At 35.2% G+C, this 13,775-nt stretch overlaps 3 protein-coding genes and 1 long non-coding RNA gene across 4 annotated transcripts; 2 read left to right on the top strand and 2 right to left on the bottom strand.

Annotated features, from left to right (window-relative positions):
• The first annotated feature begins 136 nt into the window (after positions 1–136).
• LOC118262759 (uncharacterized) lies at positions 137–3,722 on the top strand. Its single transcript, XM_035574354.2, has 5 exons — positions 137–347; positions 751–2,682; positions 2,787–2,962; positions 3,050–3,244; positions 3,317–3,722. Exons 1-5 carry the CDS (start codon positions 257–259, stop codon positions 3,572–3,574), a joined length of 2,652 nt encoding a protein of 883 aa, XP_035430247.2. The 5' UTR covers positions 137–256; the 3' UTR covers positions 3,575–3,722.
• A 474-nt stretch (positions 3,723–4,196) lies between these two features.
• Positions 4,197–6,574, bottom strand: LOC118262249 (zinc finger CCHC domain-containing protein 24). The gene is made up of 6 exons (XM_035573442.2): positions 6,412–6,574; positions 6,250–6,311; positions 5,715–5,846; positions 5,221–5,313; positions 4,740–4,871; positions 4,197–4,624 (listed from the first exon to the last, which is right to left on the bottom strand). Exons 2-6 carry the CDS (start codon positions 6,271–6,273, stop codon positions 4,502–4,504), a joined length of 504 nt encoding a protein of 167 aa, XP_035429335.2. The 5' UTR covers positions 6,274–6,311; positions 6,412–6,574; the 3' UTR covers positions 4,197–4,501.
• Positions 6,575–7,741: 1,167 nt separating this feature from the next.
• Positions 7,742–8,838, top strand: LOC126911303 (uncharacterized). The gene is made up of 2 exons (XR_007705821.1): positions 7,742–8,399; positions 8,676–8,838. It is a non-coding gene; the product is annotated as an uncharacterized LOC126911303 (long non-coding RNA).
• LOC118262932 (uncharacterized) lies at positions 8,806–13,591 on the bottom strand. The gene is made up of 8 exons (XM_035574619.2): positions 13,282–13,591; positions 13,049–13,169; positions 11,937–12,747; positions 11,382–11,569; positions 10,813–10,922; positions 10,087–10,293; positions 9,539–9,765; positions 8,806–9,230 (listed from the first exon to the last, which is right to left on the bottom strand). The coding sequence occupies exons 1-8, from the start codon at positions 13,399–13,401 to the stop codon at positions 9,002–9,004; spliced, it is 2,013 nt and encodes a 670-aa protein (XP_035430512.2). The 5' UTR covers positions 13,402–13,591; the 3' UTR covers positions 8,806–9,001.
• Positions 13,592–13,775: the final 184 nt, after the last annotated feature.

The following is a 13,775-nucleotide window of genomic DNA, read 5'->3' as shown; positions in this document are numbered from 1 at the left end:
GTTGTTACTGAGGATTTTTGGAAAACCAAGAAATAACTTATAGAATTATAGGATAGTGGTGAATTGGTCATAGGTCAAAGAAAATAGGTTGGCAACATTGAGGTATAATTTTTTCGTATAGGAATCAAATTAGAATAAAAATAGCAACTCCACCCTAATAACGTCAATGTCAAATTTCATGTCAAAAATAAATTTATTGATTTGCCGGGTGAATAAAGAGAAAACTAACTAATTTTGAATAAATAACAAAATAAAAATGGATTTCACTCCTGAGCTCTCCGCGTTTGAAGGATTAATCATATCTTTAAACCACACTAACAGTTTTTCAAGAATAACATCGAAGGGCGGTAAGTACTCTCAATTTTATTTCTAAAATAATCTACCGGTAATAATACTGGGACTGTATGGTATCGTTCAACGGAATTTGGGAATTTACTGGTTTGCTCTTATTTAATTTTCACTCAAAATTCTTTGGGTGAAGGTCTAACCTGGCTATCTACCTTCTAATCTTGCTAAATTACAACTTGTGCTTCTGATTGGAACTATAGTCAAAATGTAAGCATGTGTAGGTATGTTTTTGGTAACTAAATTTGACAAAATTATTTACATGGGTAGGTTAGATATATTATAAAAGCCTTCGAAATTGACCTTCATCAGAGGGTACAAGTTTTTTTAAAGTACCTATATGCTTATAATTATCAATAATATTCCACTTTAGTATCTAGTAGCTATATACTATATTTGTTGCAGGCAATGTTGAAAAAGTTAGAACTATAATTGAAAGTATGACCAGGTTTTTAAAAAATGAAAAATATATAAATGAAAATGGCGTCATAGACACAATGATATCAAAAACAAGAAAGTTTGCAATGTATATTGTTCTGAATTCAGATTTAAAAGCTGTTAAAGAAATGGCAGAAATGGAAGGAGTTTTTCTAGTCATACAATCAATACCAAACATTCCACAATACCTGATGTGTGAAATGTTGTGGAACCTTTGTATGGAGAACTTTGTTTATGAAATCATCACTTACTGCTATCCCCCACTAGCAGTGGAAGTAGCAGGAGCATTTACAGAACACTATAAGTATTCTGATCCCACCAAAGAACTTAAAAAATTACACAATTTATCAGCAGCAATATATTCCTTAATTTGTAGACTGCACTGTTTTGAATTTGACACAGCAACCCTCAGCAAACTATTGACTACTAGTTATGAAATTCTACTAAAATGTGTAAAATACTTCCCAAATCCACCCAATGATCTCTCAATAGACTTGCTTGACAATGACGAGCTGTACAAGTTTCACGGAAAGAGATTCAAAACAATTTTACTGTTGATATATGAATGTTTTAGTTGCTACACTCAAGAAGTAAACTCAAGTTGGTTCAATGATATATACAGGTCCACATATAAGGATGGTTGTTTTAAGTGTAATCCACCCACAAACAAAGTATGTGACTGTCCCAACATAGATGTAAACAATTGCTTAATCACTAGCAATGTTATGTTGTTGGATGTTTTTCAAGAAGTTGTGATGGGGATCAGTATTGACATATTCTGTGCTTGGAGTGAGTTTGAAGAAGAGGGTAAAACCATGCAACAGACCATAGGAGAGCTTTGTCATAAAGTGAGGACAAAGCTGCTGCAGGTGAATGGTGTGGCTGAACACCCCGTGGTGGGCATGGTCCAACAGATGGCTCGTAAGCCTGCTGTCATCAATGATATTATTAATGTTACTGACGCAAATGTAATAGTTCAGAATATTTATAGCAATTGCGAAGATAAATCCGCTTGGTTACATGCTCTGGTGCACAAAGAAGTGCTGTGCCAGCACATAGATCTCATCAATATCATAGAAACTAACTTGCGTGAGTTTAATAATGAAGAATGTTTACAACTGTACTACAAGTTCACTAATTATGCTAAAAGCAACACACTTAACAGAGAGTCTGTGATACCAGTATCTATCAAAATATTCCGGCGCTGCAGTGTACCAGACAAACATAGACTGCTTAAAGAACATTTCAGTGACAACCAGTTCTATGACATGACTGACGATGAAACATTTCTCATCTTGCTTACTGAAATGTTCAATAAATTTGTAGCCGACACTGATGCAGACTTCAAAGAAGTATTAGATGTTTTCCTACTGAACCCCAAACAAGTTTTTAAAAAAATATTTGTGTTGGCTGAAGAAAATGGTCAGCTAACAAATGCAATGCTGAAAGTTATGGATCTACTCAGGGATTATTCTAATTATTACTATGTGACTGAAACAGAGCCTTGTATAATAAGTATAATTAAGAAAATTATTGATGAATCATTAGATTCGGACAGTAAACAAGATAATATGGTGAAGTTTCTAAGTGGACTGAAGATAAGTAATATACTCCCAGGAACAAAGTTACTGCTTTTAATCATAATGCCACACATGCACAAAGCTCTTTTGAACAAAGATATTGGGAAGATACATGTTCAGATGCAGCTGTTGAATGAGGCCTATACTATCCGAGAATTGTTAGAATACAGGGCTCCCATGCTCGCAATGCTGAGTCAAGTCATGGAGGTGGTCCGCTGGGGAAACATCAAAGCATTTGTGCCAAAGGCCTCATCAACTCTTCAACTCACTTTGAATTTTCAGAAATCTTTGGTAGAAACATATGATGCTGTGATTCCAAGTAAGTATTGTCATACCTGTACTCTGTACTTTGTATGTCTATATCTAATAGTTAATATTCATTAACTTTATAAATTATGTAACCTTGTACCTTGTGTATTGCAGATGATGAAGGTGATTGGTTACGAATCAGACTGAAACGCAAAAATATGCAGCCACAAAATAACTTTTACTTCAGGAAACTGTTAGGTGGGCAAAGTTCTAATTTCTTTCAAGCTGTTAGTGGCATGCATGTCGATAAGGATACTAATCGCAGCGAAATATCAATTTGGGTTACCCAGGTAACTATGAATTAATATTATGTTTGTGCTCATTTTTACGAGTATGTATGATATTTTTCTATTAACCAGCAATCTTTCTATGGCCAGATACTAAGTTCAGGCACACAGGATGAATGGTGTGTGGTGTGGGACAACTTGGCCCGGTACATTGACGACATTGACGTTCTCTGCATATTCCACGAAGCCATGCGCATGATTGCGAAGGCAGTTGAGGGGACCCGCACTCCTGCTACGAGAGCCTGCTTCTTTTACTGCATCCAGAACCTAGTCTACGTCATACGGGTATTTAATTTCCTTATAAATTGTATAAGTACTAAAAAGTGACTTTACTTTAACCAGAGTTATTTTTTCCAGTACAAATTCTTTCAAGCTTCTCTGTCCGACCGACAAGTCATAAGCACTGCGTTCAGCTTATCGAAGTTGTTGAAAGAGACTAACGTAGAAGATATTGATGAAATTGGGTCCCGACTGATGCCATTGTTTGCTTATCTAGTTGAGAAGAAAAATCACTACACCACAAATGTGCCAAGCTATTTTAAAAATACTAAGTATTCAACTTTAGTAAACCGGGCATTCAATGGCGACGACGGAGAAGACAGCGACAACACGTAAAATTCGAATTACCTTCATTAATTATTTCTTTAATAAAGTACATTACATAATATGTGTCTATTAAAAAAATCTGTCTCAAGAAGTGTACTACGGGTAAATAAAATAAAAATGTTGTGTCACTGGTTAAATAAACACAATCTTACAACAACTGACTTTTTATTCATTGTTGTCTTACAAACTGAGAAATAACATAAGATTTTTTGATCAGTTATAGATATGATATAATTAACTATAAAGATAATTATGTGTAACAAAAAAAGGAAACGTCACGCCTTTTATACCCGAAGGGGTAGGTAGAGGTACACATTGCGGCACTAACTGCCGCTATTCAATGTACGCCCACTTTCCACCATTAAGTCCCATGTTATAGGGGGCGAGCCTATTGCCATATACTGGGCACAATTCCAGACTCCGTGCTACTACTACTGAGAAATTTTTCGAAAAGCCGAAACAAGGCCAGTAGTAATACTTTCCCGTTCCGGGAATTGAACTCGACACCCCTTGTCCGGCAGTCGCACTTGCGACCACTCGGCAAACGAGGCAGCTAACGATAATTATAACATAGGTCATAATAGGTAATATAAAAGCTATTCAAATAATAATAAAAACGGCAATCAAAATGTATCGTTAATCTTATTTTTATTAATAAATGAAAATTAAATCGTAAAGATACTCATCCAAAATTAAAATACAAGTGGTCATGTTAATTTATGAGAATCTCTCCCAAAGTGTCAATACACATTACACACATTAGTTAGATTGTAGTCAATCTAAAATGTCACTAAATCAGCATTGGTTGCGCTCAATAATTTGTATGAATTTCGTCAAATGCGCGCGGTATTTGTGCATTATGAGACATTTCATATTGACACCTCGACTCTGTAATAGTATGAGTTCACCAAAGTCTATGTAAATATTGAAGATATGTTATTGTGATTTATATTTTCCACAATACTTTCCCAGTTGTTTACACATCTCGCAAAACTCTTGAGGATGCTCCGAGCCGATGTCGTCCTTGCCACGAGTATAGTCAGTAGGAAGCAGTTCCCTCTGCAAAGTGCACAAAATGTTTTAAAGTTAAATAAAATCAGAAAGTGAAAGTTATTACAACTTGCGACCCTTTAACAGCTTTGAAAAAATTCGTCAATGATGATAGTAAACTTACCTGGTTTCTTGGACGAACGTATGACTTGCAACGCGTACATTGTTGATATCTGTTGGGCCAGGACAGACGACTAACCCAAAACTTTTTACATTTACCGCATTTGTACTCTCCATATAAAGGCACAAGTTTCTCCTGAAAGATTAGGAAGATATTATAAGATTTATGATTACATATTACTGAAGCACTATTCAGTGTACTTTTTCGTGAATAACACATAAGTCACTGTAATTTAAAAACTGTAGGACCTAGATTTTCTTTATATTTTTCTGATAACAGTTGGAACCTTGCCGATCATCTGATGCCTATTGGACGTCGATTTCAGGGACACCCTGTATAAACACTAAGTAAAACCAACTTATTTTATAACTTTTATATTATGTCATCTTACCCTTCTTATATCTTTTATATTATGTCATCTTACTTGGCCGGTTTTTTAACCGATGTTAGGTAAGAAATTCAAAGGTATCTAGTAGGTACTTACTTTTGCAGGAGCAGGGGGCTGGGGCTTCGGTTTTGGTACACTCACAACCGTCGGTTTCTGGAACGTGTACACACGATCAGCAGGCTGTGCTGGCTACAAATAAAAAAAAATATATGAATGATTGATTGCGTGTAGGCTTGATTCATTTTGAATGAACCATAGGTGATCGTTCATTAAGTATGTTGACCCCAGGATTAGCATCAGGATCAACCTCAAAAATTAATTGAAAATAGTTGCCTAAATATAAAGATCTATATAAACAACTACTTTACTATCATCTATCTTACGCAACATAATGTAGGCACTTACGCAAGGTTTGAAAATCCGAAAAATCCCAGTAATACTTTGCCCGACCCGGGAATCGAACCCGAGACCCCTTGTCCGGCAGTCGCACTTGCGACCACTCGACCAACGAGACAGTCAATATAGGTACTTACGAAATAAGTTTACAAAGACGTAAGGTAAATACTATAGAGTACACGGTAGGTACTTACTGGTACGCGTCGAACTAAAGGTTCCGGTGGTGGAGTATATACTGTTACAGAGCGCACTTCAGTTTCCCAACGTGTATCGTCCCAGAAGCCCGACCGTGTCGTGACGTGTGTAGTTTTCCGACGGCCGTCGCTCTAAAAGTAAAAACACAAAATGCGTACAATATTTCATAAGATAGGTACATATTTACGAATCGAGATGTAAGGCATTACACAACACAATATATTATATTACCTATAAAGGTTGGCAGATAACTTGGCAAGATTTTGTTATCATTTTTTCAAGAAAATTACTTTATTAACTAAAAATACGCGGACGCGGACGTTCAATAGTCAGCGCAACGTCGCCGCGTCTGCGCACGATGCTTGTGAGGATCAATCCCTGTGCGATTGGCGGAACTTTCTTATTATTTAAAAAAATATATTGCCAAGTTACGTGCCGAAGACTATATCTTATTATTTGTATTGCAGGTAATCTTATTTTTTCTTATTCCTATGCTAAATTACCTACTTATGTATTGTAAATAAAAACACTTACTTTACGTGACCAGCAACCTCCCATGTTTTATGTTTCTCACTATTTAGCACAACTGCACAAAACTGTAAAGCATAAATACCTACTGTAATTACTCTGAGTTATTATTTATCAAACCATTATATACGTCATCAATCAAATTAACATAGGAACATGCATACTTACCTACAGCAACAAACGATTTTATCTTTAGTTATAGTACCTAATTATTCTAGTTTTAATCACACGAACAGTTTGCACAACACACGTCCTTTGAGTTTTGTTGTCCACTAAGCAATACGTAACTCAACTCGTTATTGTTTTTATACCGTCTCAACAAAGTGCAACTCAAGAAAATCTGAAAACTGAAATACCTATTTGTCTATGGTTGTAAAATCCCGCATGATTTAATCGACCCATGGACAATTTTTAACTTGAGCTAAAAAGCGATAGGATCATAGACGTGAGACGAGATGAGTTATTTTCAGTAGCTATTGTACATAGCATAATCACTGATGATGTATATTACCTACGAATCCCACGATTCTACAATGCAATTTCGGGAATTTTAATAAACAAACACATACATAGATTAATATCTATGCCATAGCAGTTAAGGTTTACGAGTATTTTAAATTAATTTATTTTTAGTATTTTCGCCGCATCTTTAAACAAAGATTTTTGTCATTAGGTTTAGGTACGAGTGAGAGTAGTAAAAATGAGATTTTGATAATTAATTTCTTAGTACTTTTATTCGAACTTTAAATCAATTTTCTACGTGTTTCCGAACGAAAGTACCTATTTATAGAATATGTGCTGCATACAGCATAATAGTCACGGATATAATATGCACTTCACACGAGTTTAACTGAACAAGAGCAAAGGTCAAGGTTATTGAAATGCGTATAAATATAATTAAATAACTAGCTTTTCACTGCGGCTTCGCTCGCGCTGTTTTAGCGCTTTTGCACCAGAGATGTGCTATGTACCTATGCTACGAAGATGTAACAGCTAAGCTGTGAAACTATGTGACCGTTTCCACTGATACTAACTAGGCTATGTAGCTGTTCGAGGAAGATGCGCAGCTGGAGTATGTAATGTATCGTGTATCTTTCCATAAAAATAAATATAGCTTAGCTGAATCCATTTACACCACGGCTAAACTATGTGTACCAATTAATATGATTGGTGGAAGCCAAACGCATCCACAGCAACGTAGCATAGGACATCTCTGGTAGAAAAGGATCCTTAAGGTTTCGAGTAAAGCTCGAAAATGATCGACGTCGCTCTATAGTTTTGAACATGCTTGCTTGTTTTTGAGGACGCTTGATCATTTTGCTAAGCACTCGAAAGGGACCAAGGACGCTTGATCGTTTTAGACAACGATCGATTTATTTTTCGAGTAACGCTCAAAAGAGATCGTGTGATGTTCGAAAGTGATCGAGGACGCTCGATCTTTTTCATGTAACGTTCAAATCGTTTTAGACAACGATCGATTTATTTTTTAGAGTAAGATAGGCTCCTTTATTTATATAAATAAATGCTTTGCAAAAGGTATAATATTACTAATTCTTATTACAAAACTACGACAAAAAGCTTTGTAGTCGAAGAGGCCAACCGATTAAACAAAACATTTTTGTTTTGTTTAATCTTCACCTACTTGCCGACTGTGTGTAATGCATGAAATGTATGCTGTCTGTACTTTTAGAGCAATGAATGAACAATAGAATTAGCTATCGTTGTTTAGTCTATTTTAGATTAACTATGGGGTATTTTAATGATTGTATTTTATAATCTCGCGAGATATTGCTCGAGCCCAAATCCAGCAAGATTTGCATTGTGTAATGATTACTCGAACTCGATTCAACCGGGCAGTTCTACCAAATATTAGTTTTTTGGGGTTTACAAAAGAGCTATAGAAACTTCGTAGACGTTTGCTGACGAACTTTTTGAGTTCAAATGTCTGGTAATCCATGGCAATGTCGAATTGTGTTAATAATGACAGTTAAATTATAGTAACCATGTTTCTTCTTTATATAGCTTCTTTTTGTAGTTGTGATGAACCAGAACTCAAATCGAATAATAATGATGATACGTTTCCCAGTTCCGACCAAATTTGGGGTATGATAGGAACCATACTGGCAACAGTCGCTTGTTGGATTGTGTATACAAAGGTATGAGACATGATACCTACATTTTATTAGCAGTTTGCAGCAACGTTAGATTGGTCAATTTAGCGCGACTTCTAACAATTGAGCCCTGATTGACTGAAGTAGGCACTCTATCAGGGTTTCTTGGCAATAGAAAATAATTGCGCCCAGCACTTCAGGTATTTATACTTGTGTCAAATATGTTGGGCGTGTCATATCTCCACGTTTTACTTACTAAAGCTGTTTTGATAATTTTGTGCCCTTATTAAAATAAATCCACTTGCTTCATTATATTTACAGGTAAGGATCGGCAGGAAGAGGTGCCATAACCATCACACTATCATGCACACCAAACCAAGAACAGGAAACGTACGCAGAGGACACGTCATGTGATGTGATTCAAATGATGGTATAAAAAATTTAACAAAACTTTATAGAAATATACCTTTATTCTTAAAAATAATATGGCTTAATTTCATTGCATAAAATATAAAATAATATTTATGTGGAATATAAAACATTGAATATGTAATATAAATTTAGATACCCATATACCTCTTCAATTATAATAAAAAATAACAAAAATATAGGAATTCAAATTAACGAATATTGCTCTTTCATGTATATTAATATGTGTCGTTGAGCAAAAACATTGTGTCCTTTGCATATTTCTTGCAGTCTTGCAAAAGGTACTTGTATTCGTCTTCAACCTGGCCTCTCTTGAGCAAGTACACTAGTATGTACTGGTATGGAAATACAGGAACATTATGGCGGGCGAAAAAGCGAAGTTTCACTCTTTCAATAATTTTCATATCCACGAAACAATAATCTGCAGTGCAGCAACTGCCTGGGGTCCTGTGGAAACGGCAACAAAAGTAATATTATTTTTATGGCAAAGTATTATTGGGTAATACGATTCGAAACTGATATTTCAATGTGAAGTCGCAAGCATATAAAATTAGATTAGCTATAATATATTCGACTCCATGCCTATTATATAAGATGGTTTGCTTCACATCTCAAGGAATCAGTGAAGGTATATTGTATCCTGCAACCTTTGCCTTCCAGGACTAAGGAGTAGTATTGAGTTGTTACTAAATTTTTTTCTCTAAAACTGAAACCTAGTATGTTATAAAGAAATATATAATAATTATGTTATTTACCTTGGGTCATAAGTGACTGTCTTTGCCTTTAGAGTCTTGAATATCATTTGATAATATTGTCTGTACTTCCTCTTCATGATCAGGACGATTTGTTTGCCCTCAAAGGGGTATTTAGCACTGAGAGCATCAAGTTCCAAGTGCCAGTACACTGCTGCTTTCGCCACTTCTACACTTGTCGTGTCAATTTCCAGTATTTTAGGGTGTTTCAGCCACTCATACAAGTATTCCTGCAAACAAGTAATTCAATATAGATGCATATTTTGTGGGCTGTCTCTTTGATAGTGTTTGTATCTATGATTGGTATGGGATCCGTGTTCGAGAATTGGGTTATGTGAGAGAGTGGTTCTAAGATTTTTCGGTTATAGAACATTTCTAAATAGTAGCATGGTGTCTGGAATGGTAGCCATCGTAAATACAAATGAAGATACAACGTGCTAAGTCAGTGTTATGTGTAATGTCGATGCACCTGTGCTCGTGCTCTGTCGCGCTACATTAATAGTGTGGCATTATTTTATGAATACTATGTATAAATAAGGAATGATACCCACTTGGAGGAATTTCTTGCATCTAAAACTGTCGTAAATAAAGTTGACGTGAATCAACCACTTGCCGGTAGCGAGGGCGCACACCATCATACCAGTGAACGTGTCGTTTGGCAACACTGCTATAAAATGTGTTGCCAACATTTCCATTTTTGTATTTTCAGCTACTACGCCCCCTAACTCAGTAATCATTGCGGTAATTCTTTCACGATTCTGTAATAGAAAAACATATGTATTTTAGTTAGTAAACCAGCTAGTTAGATAACTATCTATGATTCCATTTGTGCTATTATGACTGGTTTTAGAACAAGTAAAGATCTGTTTTGGCTGCCTCACTGATCGAGTTATTACCAACTGCTAAGTAAGGAGCCTCGGATTCGATTTCCGGGTAATGTTATCGTGTATTTCCGTTTTTCTGAAAATTCATGCTATGTAATAAGCTCTACACAACTTACTGCACAATCTGACTTCGACAGAATTACAGCTGTACAGTTTAATCGTAACGAAGGCTACAGACCTTCGTGCATTACGTTATGTACCTACATGTTCTTTCGAGCGATCAAATTTGTGCCCTTAACACGAGTTTGCTTTACGTTGAACGAAAACGGCACAAATGAACCAACCAATCAGAACGCCGAACGCGCTCTCGTTTCGATTTCATTAAACGTAAAACAAACTCGTATTTAGGCCTCAGAACTGAAATGAATAATGAAAGATGAGTAAACTACTCACATTAACACTCTCAGATAACATGAACACTTTTTTATCACAAGCACATATTAAATTCTGTTTCAACTTCCAAGACTCCTCTGAAGTGCCACTCGGGGAATGATAATCACTGTCTGGAAATTAGAATTTAAAATGTTCAATTCCATAGTTGTAGCTAAGAATAAAATCTAAGTTATATTACTCCCATAACTACATAGTATAAAACAAAGTCGCTTTCTCTGTCCCTATGTCCCTTTGTATGCCTTAATCTTTAAAACTAAGCAACGGATTTTGATGTGGTTTTTTAAATGGATAAAATGATTCAAGATGAACATGTATATGTATAATACATGCATAATATATCACCATTGCTCCCATGCAAAGCTGGGGCGGGTCACTAGTTAAATTATAAATGACAAAGTTTATGAGGATGTATAAATAGTATATTTGAATAGTAACAAATATGTTTGTTTGCACAAAAATTGCAGAATGGATCTGAACGAAACTTGGCATAGAGATAGGCGACTATTTTTTATTCCAATAATGTAGATAGAAACGAGTTAGGCTTAGAAAGATTGAAATTAAATTGTTACCTGATGTCATTTCTGACAAGCTTGCTTTTATTTTAGTAGAGACCTGCATCTTTCCCTTTATAGGGCTGTAGCCAGACACCTTCTTCTTCAGTTTAGTGCTCTGAAAATACTTGGCAGTCTTCTCCTTCCCACTCTCTATTAATTTCCGAAAACTTACTTTTTTAGGTGTACTCTGCCTGCTAAAACTTCTGTAATTATTAAAACAAATTAGTATTTTTTAAGTTGCGTCATCTTTCCATGGTCACTGTTTTAAAATAAAATAATCATAGGTTTCAATATTTTAAGCCAATTCTAAACTATGTATGATGCTAATGAAGAGTATTATGTATCATACAAATATTCTAAAACTGTATATTATCCCATTCTATCCTCTACTGACTACAGCTAAGGTGATGATGTGGTTTGACACAATTAAGATATAAAGAGCACAAGTTTAGGAGCAATAAAGCATTTGTTTTCCCATTAGTAAAGCATGAAGAAATTAGTAAAAGTATATAAATAGCTGAATACACTTTGGTAGACCCCGGACATGCCAATATTGAATTTGTAACTCACTCATTGCCCAACTTTGAAAAAAAATTTTTAAATGGACTTGATGTGGGGGTTACTTTTTCCTCCACTCTTTTGCAATCAATTTCTTGGTAAATATCCTCAACAGACCAACCTATTTGACGTCGCACAGCCTTCGGTTTCCTAGTCTTTTCTAATGATGGCACAAAGTCCACACAATCCTCTCCAGGATCGATAAATCCAGCCTTATAATGTACAACAGTCTCTTTTGAAGTTACTTTGAAGTGTTCAGCCTTAAGATGTTCCAAGTAAGCCATTTTTTCTGTGTATATGTCATGGCAAACTGGACAGACATAATGGTGGAGTTTGACATTAGTGGTGCACTTATTGAAGTGCATGACATACTTGTCGTATTCATCAAACTTGTCATCACACAGGACACAAGTGACATCCATGTCTTCAGGTATGTCAGGCAGTGGTTGTGTTGGCCGTGGAGGCAGGGACTGGGTGGCTCTCCGTGGTTGTTCATGTGTGACTACATCAGAAGCCACTAAGGTCTCATTGCTGCTGGATCTCTGTAATTGATTCCTCTCTATAGTGCAAGTAGTTCGGCAAGTATGAGTACCCAATTTACTGTAGGACTCATTACAACCCACACACTTAATGGAATCAACGTCACTGTCAGTCTCATCACTTATATCATGGAAGATGTTGCTGTCCATATTGTCTTTGCAAAAGTTTTCATGGTTGTCATCCTCTGCAGAAACAAACTCTTCCATGGTGCCATCATGCATGTGAAACTCCTTGTGGAAAATGCTGTTATAGTCACTAACAGAGGACTTGTCTAAGTTTGTGTCTAATAAATAAAAAGAAACAAAAATATATTGACAAATGAAATAGTTTCCAAAGGACTCAATCTTATTGTAAATTAATATAGAGAATATTTTTTTTTACAATACTTATCAATAATAATTTATAATAATAAATATAGCTTTAGATAGACAACATTTATTTAAGTTTTAATTATTGCATGCACTTTTTATTTTTGTAATATTTCAATGTACAGATTAAATAGTAAAAATGTAAAATTAAATTAATCTTAATAATACCATGATCTAAATAATACCATGATCAATATAAAACATTCATGACCTTACCTGGACAGTTTCTCAATAAACTATCAATTCTTTCACATTGTTGCTTAAACAAATAAGCTGTGCTTAGATTTTCAATACAAGAGGTGCAGACCCGATCTGATAACCCATCACCTTCGTATATCTATAAATAAAACATAATTTTGTAGGAGTGACACAGCATTTTCTTTGGAGTATCTACTAGATACGACTCAGTATGTTGTTGTTATTGTTGTTTTATAAAAGATTATACTTACTTGAATGTTAGTAAAAGACATCACCATCTCAGATAACTTAATGCTCTCATCTTGTTCAAATATTGAGCAAAATCCACCAAGTTTCAAGCACAATCTACATTTTTGGAATCGAGACTCCATTTTTTATAAGCAAACTTCTGGTATTACTCAATCCCTTCAGCACCTTCGCCCATTATTTACATTGGATATTTACACATTTGAACGGTACTTTCATTCACGATAACACGTTTTTCAATATGCAAATAATCTCCAAGCTCCAACCGTCTTTTTTAAAATTTACTTTGACAGTTTTACGACGTAACTTGAGATTTCCAGACAAGAGTTGCCACTTTATTGCTTTTAAAGTCTACGAAGTTGTTATTAGATTAATTGTCATTGAGAGAGTATTTGCATGGTGTTTGCCAATAAGAGAATAAAATGTGAAGAAACAAATATTTAAAATATTGAAACATTGAACAATTAATTACCATTACACTAAATTGTTGCTTGACGTC

Source organism: Spodoptera frugiperda, chromosome 12 (genome assembly GCF_023101765.2).
Source record: "Spodoptera frugiperda isolate SF20-4 chromosome 12, AGI-APGP_CSIRO_Sfru_2.0, whole genome shotgun sequence".
NCBI classification, from domain to species: Eukaryota; Metazoa; Arthropoda; class Insecta; order Lepidoptera; family Noctuidae; genus Spodoptera; species Spodoptera frugiperda.
The sequence above is the reverse complement of the archived record's forward strand: the minus strand, read 5'-3'. Positions and strand labels throughout refer to the sequence as shown.